This window comes from Ammospiza caudacuta, chromosome 13 (genome assembly GCF_027887145.1).
Source record: "Ammospiza caudacuta isolate bAmmCau1 chromosome 13, bAmmCau1.pri, whole genome shotgun sequence".
Classification (NCBI taxonomy): Eukaryota; Metazoa; Chordata; class Aves; order Passeriformes; family Passerellidae; genus Ammospiza; species Ammospiza caudacuta.
The window spans coordinates 2,464,926-2,487,908 of NC_080605.1; the positions used below are offsets into that span (position 1 = coordinate 2,464,926).

The window sequence follows — 22,983 nt, forward strand, 5'->3', positions numbered from 1 at the left end:
AAGATCTATGTATTGAAGATCTGTGTGGGTCTGAGTTGCTCCAAACAAGCTACAGCTGCTGCCCAATCAAGGACATCACAGCTGCAGCCCATTTACAATAACTAGAATCAGGGCAGGGTAACTTCTACAATACAGAGATCTTTTACTGCCATACATATATTTACAATACATATATTTACTCAGGCCCCTACACATATATTTACTCAGGCCCATATATTTACAATACATATATTTACTCAGGCCCCTACAAGCTACAGCAGAGTGGGTTGGGACCTGAAACTCCATGGGATTAATGCTGTCAACAACTGAGAGAAAGCCAAAAATTTCTGGTTATGATGATATTTTTACTTGCTATGAAACAAAATCTAAAAATTGCTTTAATAATTTAATCACAAATATTTCAGCAGCTGTGTTTATACTGGACATTGTTCTTAAGCACATTTTACCCCTTGTTGTATTTTGGACTGACATATTTGTACATGAAGTAAAAGGCTTTATGCATGGGCAGACTGGACAATACTCCTTATTTAAAGGCTCTAATCCATTTTGGGAATACTTCAGGGAAAGTAAAGCATTGTGTGACTACAGGAGAAAGAGTCAGAAAGCTCAAGCAGCCCCAGAACATTTCAGTGCTTCATGCTTTGTATGTGTCCCATTTCAAACTGGCTCTCATCAGCTCTCAAGTGTCTCTGCAGCTTCTGTGCTGACACCCAACACGATCAAGGACAGTGAGCAGAGCAGGGATTGTGCCCTGCAGGACACAGCCCTGCCTGCTGAGAGTGGGGAATGAGGAAAAGTTGTTAAAGCTCCCCTCAGGCTGAGTGTGCCTCTGACAGACCTGAACCTCTGCTTCCCTTCTGGGCACAAGGCCAGCAGATTGACCAAGATGGGATTTCTTGCTGGACATGCCAGGATGGGCACAGAAAAACAGTCATCCCCTAAAACAACAATTAGCTGCATCACCAATCTGATGAGAAGGAAGTCTGTACTGTCACTGCTCCTTTTAATGACTCCAAAACATTAATTTATCTCCATCACATCCACAGCAAACAACCCTCAGTTCAAGAGTGCACTGTTCAACAACAGAAGCCATTCAAGAATTATTAATTTATCTAGTCCAAAAATAGTCCTTCCTTAAGGTCCATGAACATTCCAGTAACTGAAACATTAACATATATTTAATTTGCATCTCAATTACCAGATTTACAAAAAAGGAACTCAGACAAAAGCCAGATTACTACAGATTGACAGGGAAATTATTTGATTAAAAATGAGAATAGGAATCCAAGCTTGTGCACGTGACCTGGAGGAGCAGCCCCTCTGGGGTGACTCATTTTCCTGGGTAAGATTTTTGACATGACACCTAAAATAAGTCCTAGACTTTCTTGACCTATGTGGAAGTTGCACAATTTTGTACAGACTCTCCAGGTCTCCTTTTATTAGATCATGTAAGGGATTCATTTCCACAAACAGAAGAGTTTCAGATCCCCAGACATATTTAAATTAACACTATCCACAAAAGGCTACAGGTACCAAAACAATGCAGGACAAGCAGGCACAATTCATCAGCCCATCTCCCCCAAACATCCCCAGGAACAGAGATTCTTAGAGGTTTTCTTGAATTCTAACGGAAGCCAATTTCAGAGCTGATTCTGAGCTGTGCAGGTGTTATGTAAAGGAAATCAAGATCTAAGCCAAGCAAATGTGTGTTTGTGAACAGGAAATTGAATCTGGACCTACACCAGAAAAACACATTCAATAAATAATTGTATCCATTCTTTATCAGATACAAATAACACAGGAGCACAGACAGCACCCCCCAAACTACAAATATACTTTGAAAATTTTTAATGGAAGTTTTAATTTTAAGAAAATACATAATAAGAGAAAGTTAGCTAGAAATTGAGAGAAATCAGCAGAGGTTAAAAATCCTTGCACCTTTGAGATTTTGGGCCTTGGTGCTTCACTGTCTGACAGGACCCTCCCAACTCAGTCAGATTTGTCAGCAAGGAACAAAAGGGATCTTCCTTCCTCACTCTTTCTGTTCACAACCAAAATCTTCCTGGACCATCCATTTCTGATCCTCAGCTCTCACTCTGCCTCCTCTCAGGATTCACTGCAGCATTTGAACCAGCAGGGCACTCACTGAAGTGCAGGCAGGGCTGTCAGGATCTCTGGGAGGGCTCCTGGGTCCATTTTTGCTCCATTTTTGCTGCTCACCCCTCTTTAGGGCTCAGGCTGTCACTCACTGACTTGGAGAGTGGCTTTGCTTCTTTGAAAAGAAAAAGAAAAGTAAAAGAAGATAAAAATAAGGAAAAATTGAAAAAAAAAAACCACCAAACCAGGTCTTGCCTCCCTCGTTTTCTTCCCCGTTCTGTATCTGAGATAACAGAAAGACTTGGAGCACAATTTGGCTCCAAGGCAATAAACATTCAAGGTATACAAAGCAAGTATTTACAGTTCTTTTATAGTCAAATTTCTTCATTTCCAAAACACAAATCTGTCTTAGCTGAGGACTCCATCCACCCATAAGGTGAAGCTGTATTTTGCATCATCCAGGAGAAACTTTCTGGTGAGGCGAACAGACAGGGAAAAACAATTATTAACAAACTTCTCCCAAGCCTACCAGAAACTTAAGCTCAAATCACAAAGCCGTTTCAGATTAGAATTAATTCTCCTTTTCCCTGGAAAGAAAATATGAGGAGCCCAAAGGAGAAGTGCTGAATTATGTCCTCACCTGTGCTTATACCCTGCTGCAGCATCAACACCAAGAACTGAGCAGCACCAAATGCAGCACGAGTGCTCTCACTACACTGATATTTTTAAAGAAGCAAGTTTGCTTAAGATATTGCTCAAGTGTCTGTTCATTCAGAGGTACATCCCAAGTAGAAAATGTAATTTTTCCAGTCAGTTTTCAGGCAGGCATTTGCAGTCCAGACTGTTCAGTCATCAGTGGAAATCGCTTCTCACATGCACAGAATCGACACAAGGACAATCAGAACTCAGCCCCAGGTATCCAGGCACGAGGCTGCTGAAATCAGCTCAGGAACCTGGAAAGGAACAAGCAGCAGAGTGTTCCCAGGAAAGAGCACTGCTGTGCCTTGCTGGGACATGTGACAGACACAGAGACACCGAGTTCTGCCCCAACACGCGGAACAGCTGAAAATGGAAACGAATTTTAAAAAAAGAAAAAACAACAACAACAACAACAAAAAGATTCCTCTGAGCCAAAACTGCACAATTTCCTTAGGCAGCTGTTCTCGGGTCACTGGGGTTTGAGGACCTCCCCAGTTCCTGCTGTCACCGGGTGCCCTCAGCCCCTGTCCCATGGGAGCCCCGGCAGAGCCAGCACGGAGGGGAACGGGAGCAGAGGTAACAACAGAGAGGGGACACATCTGGGACACAGCTGGGGACACAGCTGGGACACAGTGGGGACACAGCTGGGACACAGTGGGAACAGTGGGGACAGTGGGGACAATGGGGACACGGGTGGGACACAGCTGGGACACAGTGGGGACATAGTGAGGACACAGTGAGGACACAGCTGGGACACAGTTGGGACAGAGCTGGGACACAGTGGGGACACAGCTGGGACACAGTTGGGACAGAGCTGGGACACAGTGGGGACACAGCTGGGACACAGCTGGGACATAGTGGGGACACAGCTGGGACACAGTGGGGATACACAGCGGACACAGTGGGGACAGAGCTGGGACACAGTGGGGACACAGTGGGGACAGAGCTGGGACACAATGGGGACACAGTGGGGACACAGCAGGGACACAGTGGGGACAGAGCTGGGACACAAGGGGGACACAATGGGGACACAGCAGAGGACAGAGCTGGGGACATGTCCTGGTGCTGCCCTCGAGCTGGGCACAGCTGTGGGCAGCCGTTCTGAGCTGAGGGAAGGGGACAGCAGAACCTGAGGGCGTTGTCACTCTGGTCCCTGGCAGGACCCCACAGGCACATCTCAGTGCTCTGGGACAGACCATGGTTTTTATCTGCCTGCAGAGACACAGGAGCTTTATCAGCCCGGGTTTGCGCAGCCCTCTGTGGCCCCTGAAAGGCTGCAGTAAGTATTGCTAAGGCTGTTTTCTTTTAATAATGTTCTGCCTGCTCACAAAACTACAGCACTGCAAAGGAAAAAGATAATTTATCCCTCCTGTGTTTGGTGTGCTAGCTTTCTGTTCCTTAGGTCTTGCTGCAGTCACACATTTACTTTTAGTCTTACCCATCCTATAGATGGGAAATTAAAGTTAAAATGGATTCTGTATGGCCAGGCTGTTCAGAGTCATTCTGCTCCCTGAGACCAGGTTCTGCTCTCTGTATCTGCCGTGGTTTCATTGAGGACAGCAAATCTGGAGGTGTTTAGATACTGTATCAAAGTACATTCTTTCCATCTGAAAAATAATTTTTCAGTGCTGTTTGCTCCAAGAAAGACTAATTTTTTATTTTTTTTTTTGTATGGGGTTTTTCATTTTCATTTAGATGAATCATTTAGATTTTTACTGGAATCATTCAGATTCCAGTAAGAATCTAAATCATTCAGATTCCAGTAAGAGAAAATAAACTTTCGTTTCCAGCCTTTCTCGCAATCAGTAATGCAAATTATCTCAACAACACAGACATGACCCTTTTAAAATGTGTTAGCTTTCTTGTGTATTTGTATATCTCGTGCCACTTTTAGCAAATTTCTCTCTCAGAATGTTCATTATCACCACTCTACATTATCCATTTGGGGATTTTTGGATGCTGAAAAATTCTCAAAGATAAGCATAAGGTTTTAGTATGATTGACCAGGAAAATAAATCATTTCAGAGGCAACTGTTCCTCATGTCCTAAAATCTCTGTACAGAAGCCTGGTTTAACTTTTGTTTAACATCCAAGCAGAGAACAAATTTATTTGCCAGCTACACTACTAACCTTGCATAAGAATTAATACACACTTTTAGAGTTGGAAGTAAACCAGGTGAGAGGCAAGTAGCAGAAAAAAAAACCACACACACACAAATATTCGTAAGAATATTTCATCCAATGTGGTTTCATTATGTGGAGACTGTATTTATATCAGCTGTTCATCAACTTTACAGTTGATTACTTGCCAAAACAACCTGTAAAATGCAAACTTTTAATTAGTACAGTATTGTCTGTATCTCCACCCAACATTTTTTAATAATTACTCGCAGTCTGGGAGAAGAAACTGCACTATATGAGTCATGTGTCACACAAATCACTTTGAATACCAGAATTTCTCAGTTAACTGTCTATGGTACCCTGCAGACCAAGAGTTATTTGCTAAAATAATTCAACACATAAAATGAATAATATGGGTGGGAGAGCCCATCATTTGCTGGAAGAAAATTTAAGAGCACAGCAAGAAACTCAGCTGCTTGAATAAACCACTCCCTGCTAACTTTCAGCAGCATTTATGGTGCCTGATTAGATTAAAAGAGGCTGGAGCTGTTGGGCTGATGAGCCAGGACAGAGGGAAAAGGGGGCTGTGTGGGGCAGAGCAGGGCAGGGACTCTGTCAGCATCCCAGAGATCCACCTGCATTCCCACCAGGCTGGAAATGGGGGTCCTTGTTCAAGGGATGCACCTGATCCCATCCCTCAGTGCTGGCTGCCCAGCAGACACAGAAGAAAGGAAAAGCTGATCCCCACAGGGAAAAAAAGGGAAAGCTGATCCTACCTGTTAACAACCCTGTTCTCCCTCAGAAGTGTTCTTGCTGCTGGCTTTGTGGGAATGCTCAGGCCTGGCAATGTCCCTTTCTGCTGCTGCCTCTGCTCTCTGGCTGAGAGCTGCTGGGAAGGGAAACTGTCATGGCCAGAAAAGAACATTTAGCACAGCTTGTCAGGAGCTGGCACCCAGGGAGAAAAGTGCCCTTCCCACAGGAGAGAGCCCATGGCAGCACTGCCCACAGGGCCTGCTCTGGGTGTGCTGCCAGGAAGGGCACTCCTGAGCATGCTGAGGGACCCAGGGACAACAGCAAGGGCTGCCATGAGGAAAATGGGCATGGTGTCCTGGGGAACGTGTCCTCAGGGTCAGCCTGCCCTGGGGAACGTGTCCTCAGGGTCAGCCTGCCCTGGGGTGTCAGGATCCGTCCTAGTGGACAGATGACCTGATGGTTCGTAGGAATGATCTCAGAGTGCAAAAACCAACACAGCACAAGGGGGTTTGCTGTGATAATCAAAACAAATGCAGTTTTATTGAAATAACCACAGCAAAAATGCGATAGAGGGATAAAGGGAGAGAAAAAGATAGAGAAAGAGAGAGAGAAGAGAGAGAAAGGGAGGGGATATAGCTACCAACGCAGAGACGAAGCCCTTTGGTCCAGTCCAGCCGAGGGTCCGCCTGTTGCGCTGGGGAGATCTCAAAGGCTCTAGCTAACTCAGAGGCTTTTATTACTGAAAACTGTGAGGGGGGAAACAGATACAGTAGGGAACAGATGTAACAGGTAGTGTATGCTCTCAGCAGTAAATGAGAGCCATTGTTTTCTTGCTCCAGTGGTCACAACCTGCAGGCAAACATCTTGCTTTGATCAGCTTGCTTCCCCCACACACCTCCCCCGGGCTGGGGGTTTCAGTCCCAGTCCGTGGAAGGGGCAGAAGGCCCTTTCCACATGGGGGTTCCATGTCTCAGTCCTTGGAGGGAGGAGAGGGGCCTTTTCATGTCTCAGTCCTTGATGGAGAGGCTTCTTACATCTCCGTCTGTCTGTCACGGTGGTTGTAAAACAGGTGAGGGTCTGCTGTGGGAGACCACCTGAAACTCAGGAGAAGTCCAGCCAGGCCGAGAGGTGGGACAGCTTCCAAGGCTGCTATTGTTGAAAACGGGGCATAGTGCCCTCTTCTTAGCATACAGCAAACACACTTGTGAAAACAATAGCTTAACACTGAGCTTTCAGGTCTCAGGGCCCTTGGCATGTGACTTTTCCCCTTCAGAGCCAGATATTCTAGACGGGGGGTTCTTCTCTTCAGTGGTCTCCCAAGGATGATCGTGAGGCAGATGAGGGAAAATTCAGACCGACTCTCACATGGGGAATGTGTCCTCAGGATCAGCCTGTCCTATGGGGCAAGTCACTCCCGTGGAGTTTGCTCTTGTCCCTGGAGAAGAGCAAGCAAAGAGCTCCAGAGTGCACTGTCATTTTCCCCAAATGAGCAGCTTGAAAGTTGCCAAAGGTGGAGCAGAGATGAGTTTTTGCAAGAGGCTCTCCCACCTCAGTCTGTGGTTGGGCTGCAGTGCCAGAGGGCAGCCAAGATCTCCAAACTGCTGCCAAAGGAACAATCCACTTTCCAGGGAGGTTGGACAAATATGAACAAGGAATCCACTAATCAGGAGTTAAAGGAATTGAAGCCTCCTTAAAATCTACAAACACAAAGATGGACATGCTGAGTGGAAGGGGCAGCGAAATTTCAGCTGAAATGCACATTCATGTAAATATATTCAGTCAGCACTTTCTGTTTTAAAGCTTCCAGGCAGCAGCTCAGGCCCACAGGAGAGCTCCACTCAGCACAAGAACCAGAGAAAAAGGCTCCTTAAACACTTCACTCTGCTCTTTGGCAAAACCACAGCCTGTGCTGGTTGGCATTGGCCAATGGCTTTCTTTGGTTATTGTGTTTTGTAGTTTTATTGATAAAAGTCAGACTTATGCAATCACAGCAGAATCATATCACTGCCCTCCAGTTTCCAGTTGTCCATCTACACAAATAAAGTATAGAAAAACAACTAAAATATACTCATTGTTTCTAAAAGTATTCAAAGTCAAGCTAAAGGCATAGAATAGAAAAACCTAGCTTAATCAAAAGGCTTTGTTTGAATCCAGAAAACTGGATCAAACACAGCTTATCTACCACAAAGCAAATTCAAAGGCACCTTCTTCACTTCCTACCCAGCCACAAAGGAGGAACATTCCTCAGGTTATGTACAACAATGTGAGAGAGAGAACAGTACAGCAGAGAAACATTTCATGGTAAATAAAATCCTTTTTACTGACATTGATGCTGCACCATGGGATAACACTGATTGCCTGGTTACCAAAGAGTAATTTTGGAAACGTCTCAGCACCTTCCTGATGAAAATATTAATTTAATCTCGCATCCAGCAGCCTGTGTGATGTCAACTTCTCATCACAATTAGTAGGTTTATTTTTGATGTGCATGCTGACAGCTCCTAAAAGCTAATGGAAAGTCATTTATGTGCAATTTAAAGTCTGATTACTTGAGTGTTAAAGTTCCCTGACAGTCCTTTATATCGGGAATGGGAAATTTAGGAAGAAAATGAATCAGCTTTGATAACATTAGAATAACTTCTCTGATTTGAAAGTCAGGCCTAAAGTTTGCTAATATTAACACAGGATGCAAAAATATGATTTCACCTGAAAATCATTTCACAAATTATCATTTTGCAGATGTTAAAGTCTGGGAATAGGGGATAAAGGAACTTTATGTGAGTCTCCAAAGCTTCAGAAGACAAGGAGTTGAATCAATAGATGAGCCCTTAAAGAAAGATAATTTGCTGTATTGTACTTGGAATTGATTGAAAATTTCATACTAATAACATTTTCTACCAAAAAAAACCCCAAACATTTTATTCTAAATCAATCTTTTCCATAGGAACATATTGACTACAGCATATTTTGTGTTGGGGCATGTCAAAACACTGGATTTGGGTTTGTCAGGCCTGAACATTTCATTTCCAGTGGAGCTCAGCTGTGGTGCCAGGCTGCCCTGGCCCTGGGCACAGTGGGGAGCTCAGCTCTGAACGTGTGAATGTGCTCCTCAGAGCAATGACAGCCTCTCAGGGGGATGCTGGCCCTTACATCAGCATTCAAAGCTCACTTTTTATTGAATTGAAATACTTTGTGCTGCTTTTTTACAGTTTTCATCCAGCTAAAGCTATTTCATAGAAGGAAGAAGCTTTCAAATTTTGATGCTGAGGAAAATGAACAGAAACAAATGTCCATTTCCACTTCCACGTGTGCTCCCTCTGCTGAATCTGATTCTGTTGTTATTTATATTGTTGCTTTTCTGTATTACTTTCTAGGCTACAGAAGAAGATGAGCCACCTTATTCTACTTTTCTCGTTGTTCTTGGCCCCAGCATTTGCTGATGGAAGAGGTCAGAAATCAACCCAAAACCTTTGCTCAAATGATGTCAGCCACAAACGCCAGAAGAGAGACTGGATATGGAACCAATTGCACATCCAAGAAGAGCTTGATACACCTTTGCCACACCACGTTGGCAAGGTAAGCAGCAACCTGTCAGCAATGACTAAAAACAGCAAATGAGGATCTTGAAAAGAGTATTTGTTTGCAGTCTAGGCGGGAGAAATGAAAAGGAAATAGAAATGGGACTTAATACCTACATATTGACATGTTAAAATCTTCAGAATGTGGGCAAAGAGTAAGTGAAGAGCAGTGCCACAGGGATTTTAATTCCTTTGAAGAATACAGGTAAATTTAAGGGAATAGCAGGTCTGGAGGTTCCAAATGCAGGAACAGCCCCATTACCTGCAGGTGCATGGTTGGGAAGGAAGTCTGGTGACTGATGCATGTTAGGATTTTTCTGGCAGCACAAGATTCTTTCAGAAACCTCAGAGATCAGCAAGTAAAAATAAAAATCAGCAAATAAAAAAACAACAGTTTACATCTTTCAGCTTGTACTCAAAACACGAGTGCTATGTTTCGAAATACTGTTACACAATCAAAGATATTCTTGCACAAAGCGAAAGCAAAGAATTTTTAAAAATACTAACGAGCATTGACCTGGTTGCAAACTCATGTTCCTCAGGGCAGGGCTCATAAAAGCCAATCATGCACTGCCCATGGCCAGGGAAGTTCTCCCAGTGCAGCCTCTCAGTGCTTCCCTTTTGTCCTCAGCACCAGAAAAGGCATTCTGAGAGGTTTCTGCTTTTTACACTGAATAGGTACACAGGAATCAATAAAGAAGGCACAGACCATCCCATCTCTGAGACAAGGGTGGGATTCTCTCTCATGGGGCATCTCCAGAGTTGTGAGCTGCTCTCCAGCAGTCCCAGCTGCCTGAAGCATGATTAAGGAATGAGGGGTGGAAATATTAATGGCACTTTTCAAGAGAGAAAACTGAAATTTAAACAATGCTCAACAGTAAATGACAACTAGAGGATAAATCAAATCCTGAACACCCAACAGGTGACATTTATAATAACATCAGTAACAAAAGGGTGGGAATACTTGGTAAAATCCAGCAATCCTTGATAATTCGCTGGCTGAAATAAGAATACTGATATAGTGCATGGAAAATTGGGGTTTAAATCTTCTAGCAGTGTCCCTGTATGTGCGAGGGTATAGAAAGGGAAGTATCATTATGTTATCTGCAGATCAACGAGTGTGCAAAAGCATTTAGAACTGGATTAAATTATATTTTAAAACTGATTAATGCTCATTCCTCTTCTCACATCCCTTTTTCACTGCATATAACCTTAAATTTCTATGGGGAAGAAATGTAACCTTCCTGTCATACCATGAGCCTAAAAACTGCCTATTAAGGGATTGGATGTGACTGAGCACGAGAAAGCTGTCAGCTGTGGCAGGAATCCTGCTAAATGCTAAGGAACAGAGGCTAATGCTGAATAATGTCAGGAGCTGTGAAGACAGATTTCATCCTGTAATCCTGTGAAACTGAGCAAAAACCCCTGGCAGGTCCAGAAAGCTGCAAACAAAAGTAACTCAGACTGAAGGTGGCTCATGGCATTTCAGACATAACGCAGTTAATTATTTGTAAGTGTTGGCTGCATGAACAATTTAAACCTTTAGGAAATATGAGGTATGATTTAAAAAAAGCTTTGTTCTGTATAAGCAAGGAAGTTTCAGTGTGGGTGCAAGTGTCACCCCACGAGCGCAGCTCTGCTGTGGTGCTGCTCAGTGGCAGCACAAGCCCTGAGGGTTCCCAGTGGGGTGAGGAGTTCCTGGCTGTGTGAATCCCCCAGGACAGACCCAGCTGCCAGGCCCCACCTTCATCCCCCTGAACATCCCTTTGCCCCCAGATCACGTCCAGCGTGAGGAACAAGAACGCCAAGTACATCATCGAGGGCGAGTTCGCCAACACCATCTTCAAGGTGGAGGAGACCAGCGGGGACGTGTACGCCTTCGAGAGGCTGGACAGGGAGAAGAAGGCCGAGTACGAGCTGACGGCCCTCATCATCGACAGGACGAACAACAGGTCCCTGGAGCGCCCCTCCAGGTTCATCATCAAGGTGTACGACATCAACGACAACGCCCCCGTGTTCGTGCACAAGGTGTTCAACGGCTCTGTCCCAGAAATGTCACCTGTGGGTGAGTCCTCCCTCCAGCGCCCGGCTCCCTCACGGCTGGCCTTGAAAAGCACCGCTTATATTAATTAATATGCACCTTGAAAACCCTTCTCTAGGGACCTCAGTCACCAAGGTGACAGCTGTGGATGCTGATGACCCCACTGTGTCAGGTCATGCCACCGTGACCTACGAAGTCACCACAGGAGGGGAATATTTCACCATTGATGACTCTGGTAAGTCAGACACACAAATGTCCTTACGCTTTGTCCATACCCTACCCTTTGTAGAAAACACAACTTTAAAGCATTTTCATTCTGTAAAAGAGGAATGATCATTCAAAAATATAATTTTAAACATGATTAAAAAGGTTTTTCATTCACACTCCACAATGCCACTGTCTGTATCTAGAAATGAACTCATAAAGCCAGGATATCAGCTGCCATGAACACAATGAGGAGATAAAAGATCATTTTTTTTCCATCTTTGGAAAGATTAACCAGGAGCTGAGTTCATGTTTTCAGTTTAGCATAGATACTGTTCCAGTGACCAAACATGAAAAGGGAATACACAAATTCTGAAGCAGCATTCGGTAATCAATAGTAATTTGCTTTCCTAAACTTCCTACCTTAAATTTTGCCCAGTTTTAAAACCAATGTCAGTATCTCTTGTAACCACACTAGTTTGGTAGAACAAAGAAAGCAGTAAAAGGTTAAAGATCCATTAAAAGGAATATTCTGCATGAGCTCTCCTAAATATTCCATCGGGAAGAAAAATTTCTAACATTTCTTGAAAAGTACCACTGTAAGATCGGTATTTAAAGCTGAATGTGTGGAGATAAAAAAAGATAAAAATTTGCCACCAAAATTGAAGAGATGTTGGACGTGCTGCAAAATCTAATTGCATCCAATATTGTTTTTTCACAGGTGTGATTTATACAAAAGAGCCTAATTTAGACAGAGAGACCAAGGCCACGTACGAGATTGTTGTCCAAGCCAAAGATGCTCCGGGTTTCTCTGGGGATTCCAGCACAGCCACAGTGATCATCGCCCTGTCCGACATCAACGACAACTCCCCCGAGTTCAAACTCTGTGAGTGCCCCCAGCCCTGAGCCCCCTGCAGTCAGGGGCTGCCACAGCACAGCCAGCCCAGCTCATGGGCCTGCTCAGCTTTCCTTAAAAATGCCCAAAAGAACTTCATGTGTTCAGAAGCTCTTCTGTGTTTCAGCCAGAGCCAGTTTTTCACCTAGAACTGAAAACAAAAATCAGTATTAATTTCATCCCTTTGCTAAAGATCCTGACAATTTGGGGTATCATTTGTGCTTTCACATGTCTTAGAGATACAAAATGCTAAATTCTCAATGAAATACTTTTATGTGCATCTGTCAAGTAAGAACAGTTTCAGCTGAGTCCTAACTTCCATGTACACAGTCCTTATGTATTTTTCTTTTTTTTTTTTTTTAACAGCATCATTTCACTTTAAAGTTCCTGAAAACGTTTCGGTCGGAGGAGAAGTCGGCAGAGTCAAAGTAGAAGATATTGACGAACCACAGCACAGAAATACAAGATACAGCTTTATCCAAGGAGAGTTCAGGGACACCTTTGACATTGTAGCAAATCCATACACAAATGAAGGAATCATTAGGCCAAAGAAGGTACTTTTCCCCATAACAGAGATGTTTATTGTGCTTTTCCATGTGTAACAAGTGATTTTTTGGTTTAAGACTAGCAGCAGGAAAAAAAGGAAGCACATGAAAGTCAGCATGAAATATATTGATCCTGAACACCAGCTCTCCGAGCTCTGGGAGAAGAAGAGCTGGTGATTTCTGGTCCTTTTCAACCTCCAGACCTGAAAAACTCCAGAATTACTGCAGAGGGCAGTGGGGGCTGTGTCAGATATTCAGGTTAGGTGCTTTGGGTTCCTCTCAAACTTCAAGTGGTTGGATGCTTCAGAGAGACAGTGATTTAAGAGTTGAGCCAAGTGGCCAAGCCAAAGAATCATTCCCTTGTGAAGCCCACCTGAAACCAAAGCAGAAAATGTGAACAAATCCACCTGACCCCCTTTCTAAAGTCTCTTTGCAGTTTGGCATTTGCTCCAATCCGAGCCACAGCTCCCTTGCTTTCCTCAAGGTGAGGAAAAGCTTTTTTTTCCTTAAGAGCTTCCCCACTAATTTCTTATGTCTTTAAGACTCTCCAAAGCCTTTATTAGGGTCTGTTCTTTGTTTTTTTTAAATTCTCAAACCCACATGATTTGTACCAAGGGACTGCTGCAGAGCATTGCCAAACCAAGACTTCATTGATTTCATTGACTTGCTGTTAAAAGAAAAAAAAGAGGAGAAAGGACCATAAATCAGCTCCTGTAGTCCTCAGATTGACAGGAATGTGTTTTTCCCTTCCAAATGCTTCTCTGTAACTGCTAAGACTAGAAATGTCATCAAGAAGAGAAAACTTTCAGGAAAAGCTGTACCAAGGATTTCAAGACTGGCAGTAAAATCCTGGCTGTGGTCACACTGGGTATGAGCAGCTCTCCTTCCCAGGAGCTGGGAATGCAGTGCCTGCCCATGGGAGGAGCACTCACAGACCCCACACACCCTCCCTGAGCGATTTGGAACCAGCTCTTCCTCCAGCACACAGCGGGCAAAGCTCACCCCGTTTTCAATGTGATTTTGGCTGTGCACACGTCATAATTTTAAATACACAGCCATGTGAGATAAAATGTCAGCTGCTGGATAAGTCCCATCACTTGCCCTTGCAATGTCTGCCCAAAAAGGAAAACAAGAGTCACCATAACTGCTGTGAATCTCAGTGCGTTTAGAATCTCAGGTGGTAGAACAAAGGAAACTTTGAAAGGATCATTTCTTACTGCCCGAGCTCCTGGCCTTCCTCCCATTGTGTGATTCCTTTTTTAGTCTCAGGCAACTGGAAAAACAGGGAAGAGGATGTAATTTCTCACTGGATGCCCCAGCTGTCAGCCAGTGCAGATCTGCAGTCTGCCTTGAGTGCCTTCAGAACACAAAGGATAGCCAAGAGGAGAATCTCTTCCCCAGCCTTTGGGGGACAGGAGCTCACCGAGTTTTGGTAGTTACAGCATTATAAAAACACAATTATTCAACCCAAAATAAAATTATTTTGCTGAACTTAAACTACTGGATGAATCTGTCCCACAGCAGAGGTACCTTGAGCCACGCTATGATAGAGAAGTTCAACATGGGAAATGCTCTCCCATGGGTCCAGCCAAGATGAAATTTGGTAACATTGCCAAACATGAATGAAAGCACAGATCTTAAATTACAGAAAGCCAATGGAAAGTCTGCTTAGACATCACTAATAAAAGAATATCTGTAACTGTCTCTTTGTTTCTAGCCCCTGGACTTCGAGGCAGTGTCAGAGTACAGGTTCAGCATCGAGGCCACGGACCCCACGGTGAACCTGCGGCACTTCAAGCCCGGCAATCCCCGCAGCATCGCCAGCGTCGTCATCGAGGTCACGGACGTGGACGAGCCCCCCGTGTTCAGGAGGCTCCCCTACGAGTTCAAGGTGAGGGAAAACCACGCAGAGGTGAAAACTCTCGGCTCGGTCCACGCCGAGGACCCCGACGCAGCTAAACGGAAAATCAGGTGAGACAACGCCAGCTTTAGCAATTCTGTTTGAAAGTGCAGAATCCATCAATAGCACCAAGAATTTCACAAAGAACCCAGAGTTTGGCCCTATTTTTTTAGAATCTGCCTGCCAAACACAACAAAAGATAATCCAATTTAATTTTTTCAGCACTGCAGCCATGGATATATATGCTCACCGAAAGCTGAACATAAATTTCATCTACCCATGTCATTACCACATGGACTTACTGATAAAACATTTGCACGTTTAGGGAAAAAAATATAAACTTGGATATTTTTACATTATTATAATTTATTGGGGTTTTTTTTATTGTAAGAGCTCTCTCAATCATGTGTTTAGAGAAGAAAATAGACTTCTGAAAGAGCAAAGAACCATAATATGGAAACTCTTCCCACAGATGTATTTCACTGTCACAGCTTGCATAGTTTTAGGGCAATATTCTCAGCCCTCCTGGCCAAGATATTAATGCAATTTGTCACACAAGAAGCCTCTGACCTTCCTCTGAGAAGAAATGAAATGAAACACAGTATTACCATCCATGCATTGACATATCTTGTTTTAAACAAAATCCAGATATATTCAGCGTAGAGCAAATCCTAATGGAGACTTCGTCAGGGTATCCAACAGCGGAGTTATTCAACTTCCCAAGCCTCTGGACAGAGAATTCAGCTCCTCATACAACATCACTGTGGCAGCTGTGGAGATCCTTGAAGATGGTAAGTGCCCCCCATTTCCCAGTTTGAAAGAAATCCGGGTACACCTTTCCAGGAGGGCTGTCAAGAAGGAAAGGCACAACCTGACAGGCTGTTCCTGCTGAGCTAGGAATGAAAGGAGTGCTCCAAGGCTTGCATCATCATCTTCCCAATCAAACAAGTCCCTACAAATAGGTCAGAGATCATTTTAAGGTTTGACTCCTGGCTTTGCTCAGCTCCAGGGAGTGGGGCAGGCCAGTCCCAGCTTGGTTTGATATTTCACAATATAGACATGTTCTGTGCCTGCTGCTTTAGTGCCAGAGAACAATCAGCATGCAGTGGAAAGAATCAGGAAAGCCATAATCTACTGTCATTTCACTCCTGAAAAATCCTTGATGATTTAACCTCTACGAGAGGCTTTAGGAAAATATCTAAATCTCAGAGGGAAATTTCAGTTGTGATGGAGCTGGAAAATGTTCCTCATGTGTGAGGCACAGAAGGGGCAGGAGGTGTGGGCTGGGGGCTCCAGGCTGTGCCCTGCTGTCGTTCCAGGCCGCCTGTCCGACAGAGAGTCGCACGCCCACGTCCATGTCATCGTGGATGATGTCAATGACAATGCTCCAGAGCTGGTGTCTCCTGAGGAGCCCCGAGTGTGTGAAAATGCTGCACCTGGGAAGGTGAGACGGGGAGAGCATTGCCCTGAAATCTGAATTACTGCTCAAATAAAATGTGTCTTTTAATACAAGTGAGTCTCAGTTCCCATGCGAAAACACCCGATTATTTCACTGATTTCCAAAACATCAGGAATAGCTCTTAAGGATATTGCACTGCTGGAATATTGACTTTTATCTGCTTGCACACATGGGCTGTGCGGCTCCTCTCCCCCCAGGCTCTCACATCTGTGTATTGACAGCTGAGCCATGAAGGACAGTCAGGCTTTGCACAGCAGCAATCAGCAGCTCAGTTCCTTCACACAGATGCCTGAATGTGATACTGAGGAGGAAACCATTTCAAACTAGTAACAGAAACATTGCTGTATGGAACATTATCCTGCAGTCACAGAGTGCACAGATCTGCACATCCAAATTGTTACTACTTGGCACACTGTTGGTATTTTGGGTTTATGTGTTTGGCCTCAGACACATGTGTTCAGCCCATACTGTAATATTTGTTTGATTAAGACACTTTGAGTCAAGGTTTATGGGAAGTACTCCCCAGTTTAGTGTATTTAGGATGGAGAGGAGAACTGGAGGAACAAAGGGAAAGATCATGGGCTGAGATCAGAACAATTTAGTGGAAACAGCAGTGAGATAAGAGAATGAACAGTAATAGCAACAATATAAATAACAGAAATATATATAGAAAAAAACAGAGAGCAGAGCAGGCACACCACCAAACATGCTCCCTCTGGCTCAGCACCAGCATTATCCCACCCCTCCCTCCACCACACCTCAGACAGAAGGAACCCCTTCTCCAGGAAGAGAGTCCCTTTGCTCTCCCAGAAATGACATGAGGTGCTCAAGAATAACCACTCTGCCCCCTCCCAGCTACTGGAAAAAAAATAACTCTTTGCTGGCCAGAACCAGGACACTGCCACTGCCTGAACTATCTGACAGAACACACAAGGTATTAATTTCACCTTTAGTTTAATTTATAAAATACCTTTGGGATATAACCAGGCACATTTTTTATATTTTATACATCTAATGTTCATCAGGTTGAAGATTTCAAAATCCAAGCATGTCCTTCAGGCATGGCAGTCTCAAAGGCATTCCAGGAATGACAGTCACACCTCAGAGTAGGCTGAGGACTTCAGAAGACACCATCTTGGACACTTCAACAAGCCATATGTCTTTAAAAATTAGGCTTTTTTCACGCTTTCATTGCACAAAATTTGAAGAGGCAAAACTGCTCTTTTTGAAGACCCACAAAGAAAAATCTGAAACTGAAAAAACTTGAAGAGGGGTGTCCTGAGGTGTCTCTGTCCTGCTCTGAAACTGAAGGGTTACACAGGACACAGAGCCCAGCTCAAACACCCCACATGCTTTATCCCTGGAGGCAATGTACGCTGAAAACTGTGACCTCTTCCATCCTTGCAGGTGATTGTCAGGATTTCAGCTATTGACAAGGATGAAACATCTCCCAGAGGCTTCTTCAGATACTCGCTGGCCACAGAAGACAGCAACTTCTCCCTGATTGAGAACTACGGTAGAGTATCCCTGCAATGCCCTCCTCAGCTTGTTCCAGAGCAGGACCCCAGGGCTCAGGGAACAAAAGCTGCAGCACTGACCTGTGGCTGGTTCAGCTGAGCTAAGTAACTCTTTATTTGTACTGAAAAAAACTATGTTTGATGAAACCAAAGTGTGACGGTGTTCACAGGGGTTCTTGGATGAGAGAAGAGACAGGAATGTTGAGTCCATGTTTCAGAAGGCTTAATTTATTATTTTACAATATATATTACATTAAAACTATACTAAAAGACTAGAAGAAAAGGTTTCATTAGAAGGCTAGCTAAGCTAAGAATATAATCAGCAAGAATGATAATAAAGCTTCTGTCTCAGAGAGTCTGAGCCAGCTGACTGTGATTGGCCATTAATTAGAAACAATCACATGAGACCAATCACAGATGCACCTGTTGCATTCCACAGCAGCAGATAATCATTGTTTACATTTTGTTCCTGAGGCCTCTCTGCTTCTCAGGAGGAAAAATCCTAAAGAAAAGATTTTTCATAAAAGATGTCTGCGACACCAAAGTTTCACTGGGTTCCCAAAGGGCTGGCACTGTCTAAGGGGAAGAGGCTGACTGGGAACCTGTGAGGACAATCTGGTGGAGATTATCACCTGGTGGGATGTCCTTGCTCTGGTGGAGATTATCACCTAATGGGATGTCCTTATTCTGGTGGAAATTATCACCTAATGGGATGTTCTTGCTTCTTCCAGACAACACAGCTAACATCACTGTCAAATACGGGCAGTTCAACCGGGAACTTGCCAAGTTCCACTACCTGCCCGTGCTCATCTCAGACAATGGTGACCCTGACCTCACCAGCACAAACACCCTGCTCATCAGTGTCTGCAAGTGCAACGAGAAAGGCAACTTCACCTTCTGTGAGGAGAGGGCAAAGCAGGTTGGCGTCAGCATACAAGCGCTGGTGGCAATTTTTATCTGCATCTTCACAATCATTGGTGAGTATCTGACTTTTGGAATGTTCTCTGCAGCACAGTGTGAGGATGTCTTGTTCTTTTTTTAGCTGAGATCTACAAAAGCTTTGTGGCTATGAAATGGTCACAAAGACAGAAATGCTGTACCTATTTGATTCATCTCATGTGCTCTTCCTCTCTGGCCTGTTAGAACAGCTTCAGCTGCAAAGCTGCTCACTCCTCTAGACAGGCTATTGCACACATGTATAATATACTTGATTTACTGGTACCAGCCTCATACACAGCTATAAAACAGGAAATTTGGGCTGGAGCAATAACAACAGGTATTCCTGGTTCCTATGGCAGGAACTAGTCCGGAAACCCTTGAAGCAGCACAGCGAACATAAATGCATTTGTAACAAATCAGCAGACCAGTACCTGCTTGCTGCATTTGAAATCTATCAGAGAAGGCTGAGCACCTTTTCCTTGCCTGAGAACTGGGCTGTTTTACAAGTTCCACATAAGCAGCATCTGATGCTTGGCATTAAGAGTTCAATTATTAATTCATTAAGTTGATTCAATGACCTTGTGACACCATGCACTTGTACTTGTGATTCCAGCTCAAGAGTCAGAGCTGGAATCACAAGTACAAGTCTGACAATCTCTGTCCAGACTGAACTCTTTGAACAAATCCTTAAACAGAATTTTTTAAAATAAATATATGTTAAAAAAACACTCAAAAAAACCCCCCCAAGACTTCAGACTACATTACATATCATAAATGCAATTTGTCTTAGTGCCTTACTTGTCTATTCACTTGCGCTCATCTAAGTTTCCTTTGCAGTGATTGTGTTGCTGATCCTGCTGAGAAGGAGGCACAAGAAGGACCTGAGCGGGCTGGGGAGGAGCGTGGCAGAGATCCACGAGCAGCTGGTGACCTACGACGAGGAGGGCGGCGGCGAGATGGACACCACCAGCTACGACGTGTCCGTGCTCAACTCCGTGCGCAAGAACGGCCTCAAGGCAGAGCCCGCTCCCTCTCCCTATGCTCAGGTCCAGAAACCTCCTGGGAGCATCCCCCCTGCAGCTGGGGGCATGGAGATGATGATTGAGGTGAAGAAGGATGAGGCTGACAACGACAGGGATCTGCTGCCCTACGACACCCTGCACATTTACGGCTACGAAGGCGCCGAGTCCATCGCGGAGTCGCTCAGCTCCCTGGGCTCGGGCTCCTCAGACTCAGACATTGACTATGACTTTCTCAATGACTGGGGACCCAGGTTCAAGATGTTAGCTGAGCTCTATGGATCAGAACCAAGCGAAGATTTTGTGTATTAGGCTCAAACTAGCCACGAGTTTTCTCCCTCCCGCTACAGACTGACACCAAGAGACTGCCAGTGGCCAAAGAGGAACTCACAGCTCTTCCCTCAAGGAGTTCAAACAGGCATGGAAAAAATCTGCAGCAGGGTTAAAAACACACACAGAGATCACCTATATTAACTTCCCCCAGCACTACTGTCCTCACTGACAATCATTTTTTGCCCCAAAATTCCTGCTCACTGATCTGGTCAAGCCTTCCAGAACACACCTGGAAGTGTGTTCTTCCCTTCCTCACCCCCTCTTCCCCGCTTCTCCAGGTTTTGTCCCCAGTTTCTCCCTCAATCCTCTCCTCCTGTGCTGTTTCCATCCAACATGCATCAAGGTCACCCTCCATTGGGAGAGAGGCTCAGTGCCATTGGGAATGGATGTTTCAGCCCCCCTGGATCTCCAGCTGGCTGCTTTGCCTGCCCCTCTTGCAACATCTTTATTGATATTCCACACTTATGCTCACCCAGCAGAAGAGAGGAGGAACATATGGTCTATCACTTAGTATTAGAAACTATTCTATCACTTTCAAAAAGAAGCATTATTTTTTTCCTTATTTCCCTTCTATTAATTATTTTTGGTTTATAGCCTTCCACTACATCTATGAGTTACTCAAGATAAAATTAGACAGGATTTTTAGACACACAATCTGGTTTCATCTGTCATTTTTAACAGCCTGATGACAATTTCATTTCTGGCGTGCTAGAATTTGCTCTAGCTAGCAGCAAAATTGTTTTTTCTCTCTGTAAATAGGATCTCAGTGTTACTCAATGGAACATGTCCTGCAGGGCAGGAAATGTGGAGATCAGGGGAATGTCAAGACTCCAACACTGTAAATCTCTCTAGATGGAAATACAGGTCTCTCCAGATTTCTTAGAGGTTGAATAGGGGGTTTATTCAGCATTATTAAAGCAATAGCATTTTTTCAGGGACAAAAAAAAGAAGGGCCTTATTACTGTGAAACTGTTGTGCTTTTTTTCTAAGCAGGTACTGTAAAAGGAGTTTTTTCCACCTAGGAAAATACTGTAGACTCCCATGGCAGAATGCTACACACCCCCACACTGGGCTGCTTAACAGCACCACAAACGTAAGGCAGGTTTGGAGCTGCAGTCTCTGGAAAGGGACTGTGCTCGCATTCCCACCTGTGCAGAGCCTCAGAATGACCAGAATGAAACTTCCCACACTGGAAGGGAAACATCCCAAACACCTTTTGGGAACAGCGGGTCCCTTGGGACCATGGCCTGTCTCTGGCTTCCAGCAGAGCAGAGCCCTGTTGCCTCCAACAGGAGCAGAGCCCTGCTACACAGATCCTCCACTGTGCATGGTCTGTGCTGGAGCTGTATGTATTAGTTTAGTTGATTTGATTATTTAAATCTGGTAGCTAACCAAATAATACTAAATCTTTTTTTTTATTTTATTTTTCTTAAACAAGTATAGTGGAACCTTGCAAATTTGCTTTTTACTTGTTCACATCATCTCCAATTCATACTATTCACACTCCCTTCCCCCAAAATGTTTTCTGGGCAGGAAATAACAATGCACAATCATGGTCTCACACTGCTCCTCACTGCTGTAAAATGTCCAATGCAATACTTCCGGGACATTAATATAACATCAACAATGTAATCACTCAAATTTTCAAATATGAACTAAAGGAAAGCTGAGGAGAATTCTGTCCATTGGGCAAATCCACCTTAGAACCTATCCTTTGCTTTAAAAAAGCATATTTTGGGGTGACAGCCTTGGTTTTATTTTCAATGGGCTCATTCTGTTTTGCTTAATCCAGCCAGCAGTATGTGCTCTAGGGGTTCCACATATTTGTGTATTATAAAGAATGCTAACTAATAACACTTAGAGTTTAAGGGTTTTGTCAGTACCTGTGGTATTGGCTATCAGCAGGTAAAGTTAGTTAGGAAATTATTTAGTGCAGTAGGTCAAGAACTTTGGTAGGTATCAGCCAGATTCTATTACCTAGAATTGCTGTTTTTAAGCCTGATTTTTTTAAAGTTATTTTAAGGAACACTGTATCCATTTCCAATGTATATGATGTTTGCACTGGACGGTTTCTTTTTATACTCCTGTACTGTATTATGTTGTTTTTTTTACTACATAAAGCCAATCTCAAGTTTGAATTTTCTGTGCATCAACGAGTCCCACTCAGCAGACAACATCAGGCTTTGTGCCACAGTGAGCCAGCCATGAAAACCCTGCAAGGGAGCCCAGCCCTCTCCCTGTCTGCAGCCCCAGACTGCAGCAGAACCTGTGCAGAACCTGTGCAGAACCAGAACCTGTAGAGAACCTGTGCAGAACCAGAACCTGTGCAGAACCTGTGCAGAACCTGTGCAGAACAAGAACCTGTACAGAACCTGTGCAGAACCAGAACCTGTAGAGAACCTGTGCAGAACCTGTGCAGAACCAGAACCTGTAGAGAACCTGTGCAGAACCTGTACAGAACCAGAACCTGTGCAGAACCAGAACCTGTAGAGAACCTGTGCAGAGCCTGAACCTGTGCAGAACCTGAACCTGTGCAGAACCTGTAGAGAATCTGTGCAGAACCTGTACAGAGCCTGAACCTGTGCAGAACCTGTACAGAACCTGAACCTGAGCAGAACCTGTGCAGAACCAGAACCTGTGCAGAACCAGAACCTGTAGAGAACCTGTGCAGAGCCTGAACCTGTGCAGAACCTGTACAGAACCTGTGCAGAACCTGTACAGAGCCTGAACCTGTGCAGAACCTGTGCAGAACCTGAACCTGAGCAGAACCTGTGCAGAACCTCTACAGAACCAGAACCTGTGCAGAACCAGAACCTGTAGAGAACCTGTGCAGAACCTGTACAGAACCTGTGCAGAGCCTGAACCTGTGCAGAACTTGTGCAG

At 44.3% G+C, this 22,983-nt stretch overlaps 1 protein-coding gene across 2 annotated transcripts in view; it reads left to right on the plus strand.

Moving 5' to 3' along the window:
* CDH5 (cadherin 5) overlaps positions 1 to 22,598 on the plus strand; it is a 30,585-nt gene extending 7,987 nt beyond the window's left edge. Inside the window, exons 2-12 of one of the 2 annotated variants that reach the window (XM_058813301.1) lie at positions 9,045 to 9,246; positions 11,025 to 11,313; positions 11,408 to 11,524; positions 12,215 to 12,379; positions 12,755 to 12,942; positions 14,651 to 14,904; positions 15,482 to 15,624; positions 16,153 to 16,277; positions 17,700 to 17,808; positions 18,541 to 18,786; positions 19,574 to 22,598. In XM_058813301.1, the coding sequence (XP_058669284.1) occupies positions 9,045 to 9,246; positions 11,025 to 11,313; positions 11,408 to 11,524; positions 12,215 to 12,379; positions 12,755 to 12,942; positions 14,651 to 14,904; positions 15,482 to 15,624; positions 16,153 to 16,277; positions 17,700 to 17,808; positions 18,541 to 18,786; positions 19,574 to 20,079 (2,344 nt within the window). In that variant the 3' untranslated portion in view covers positions 20,080 to 22,598. The remainder of the gene's footprint in view (positions 1 to 9,044; positions 9,247 to 11,024; positions 11,314 to 11,407; positions 11,525 to 12,214; positions 12,380 to 12,754; positions 12,943 to 14,650; positions 14,905 to 15,481; positions 15,625 to 16,152; positions 16,278 to 17,699; positions 17,809 to 18,540; positions 18,787 to 19,573) is intronic. The other variant, XM_058813302.1, reaches the window with a different exon arrangement.
* The last annotated feature ends 385 nt before the right edge of the window (positions 22,599 to 22,983 follow it).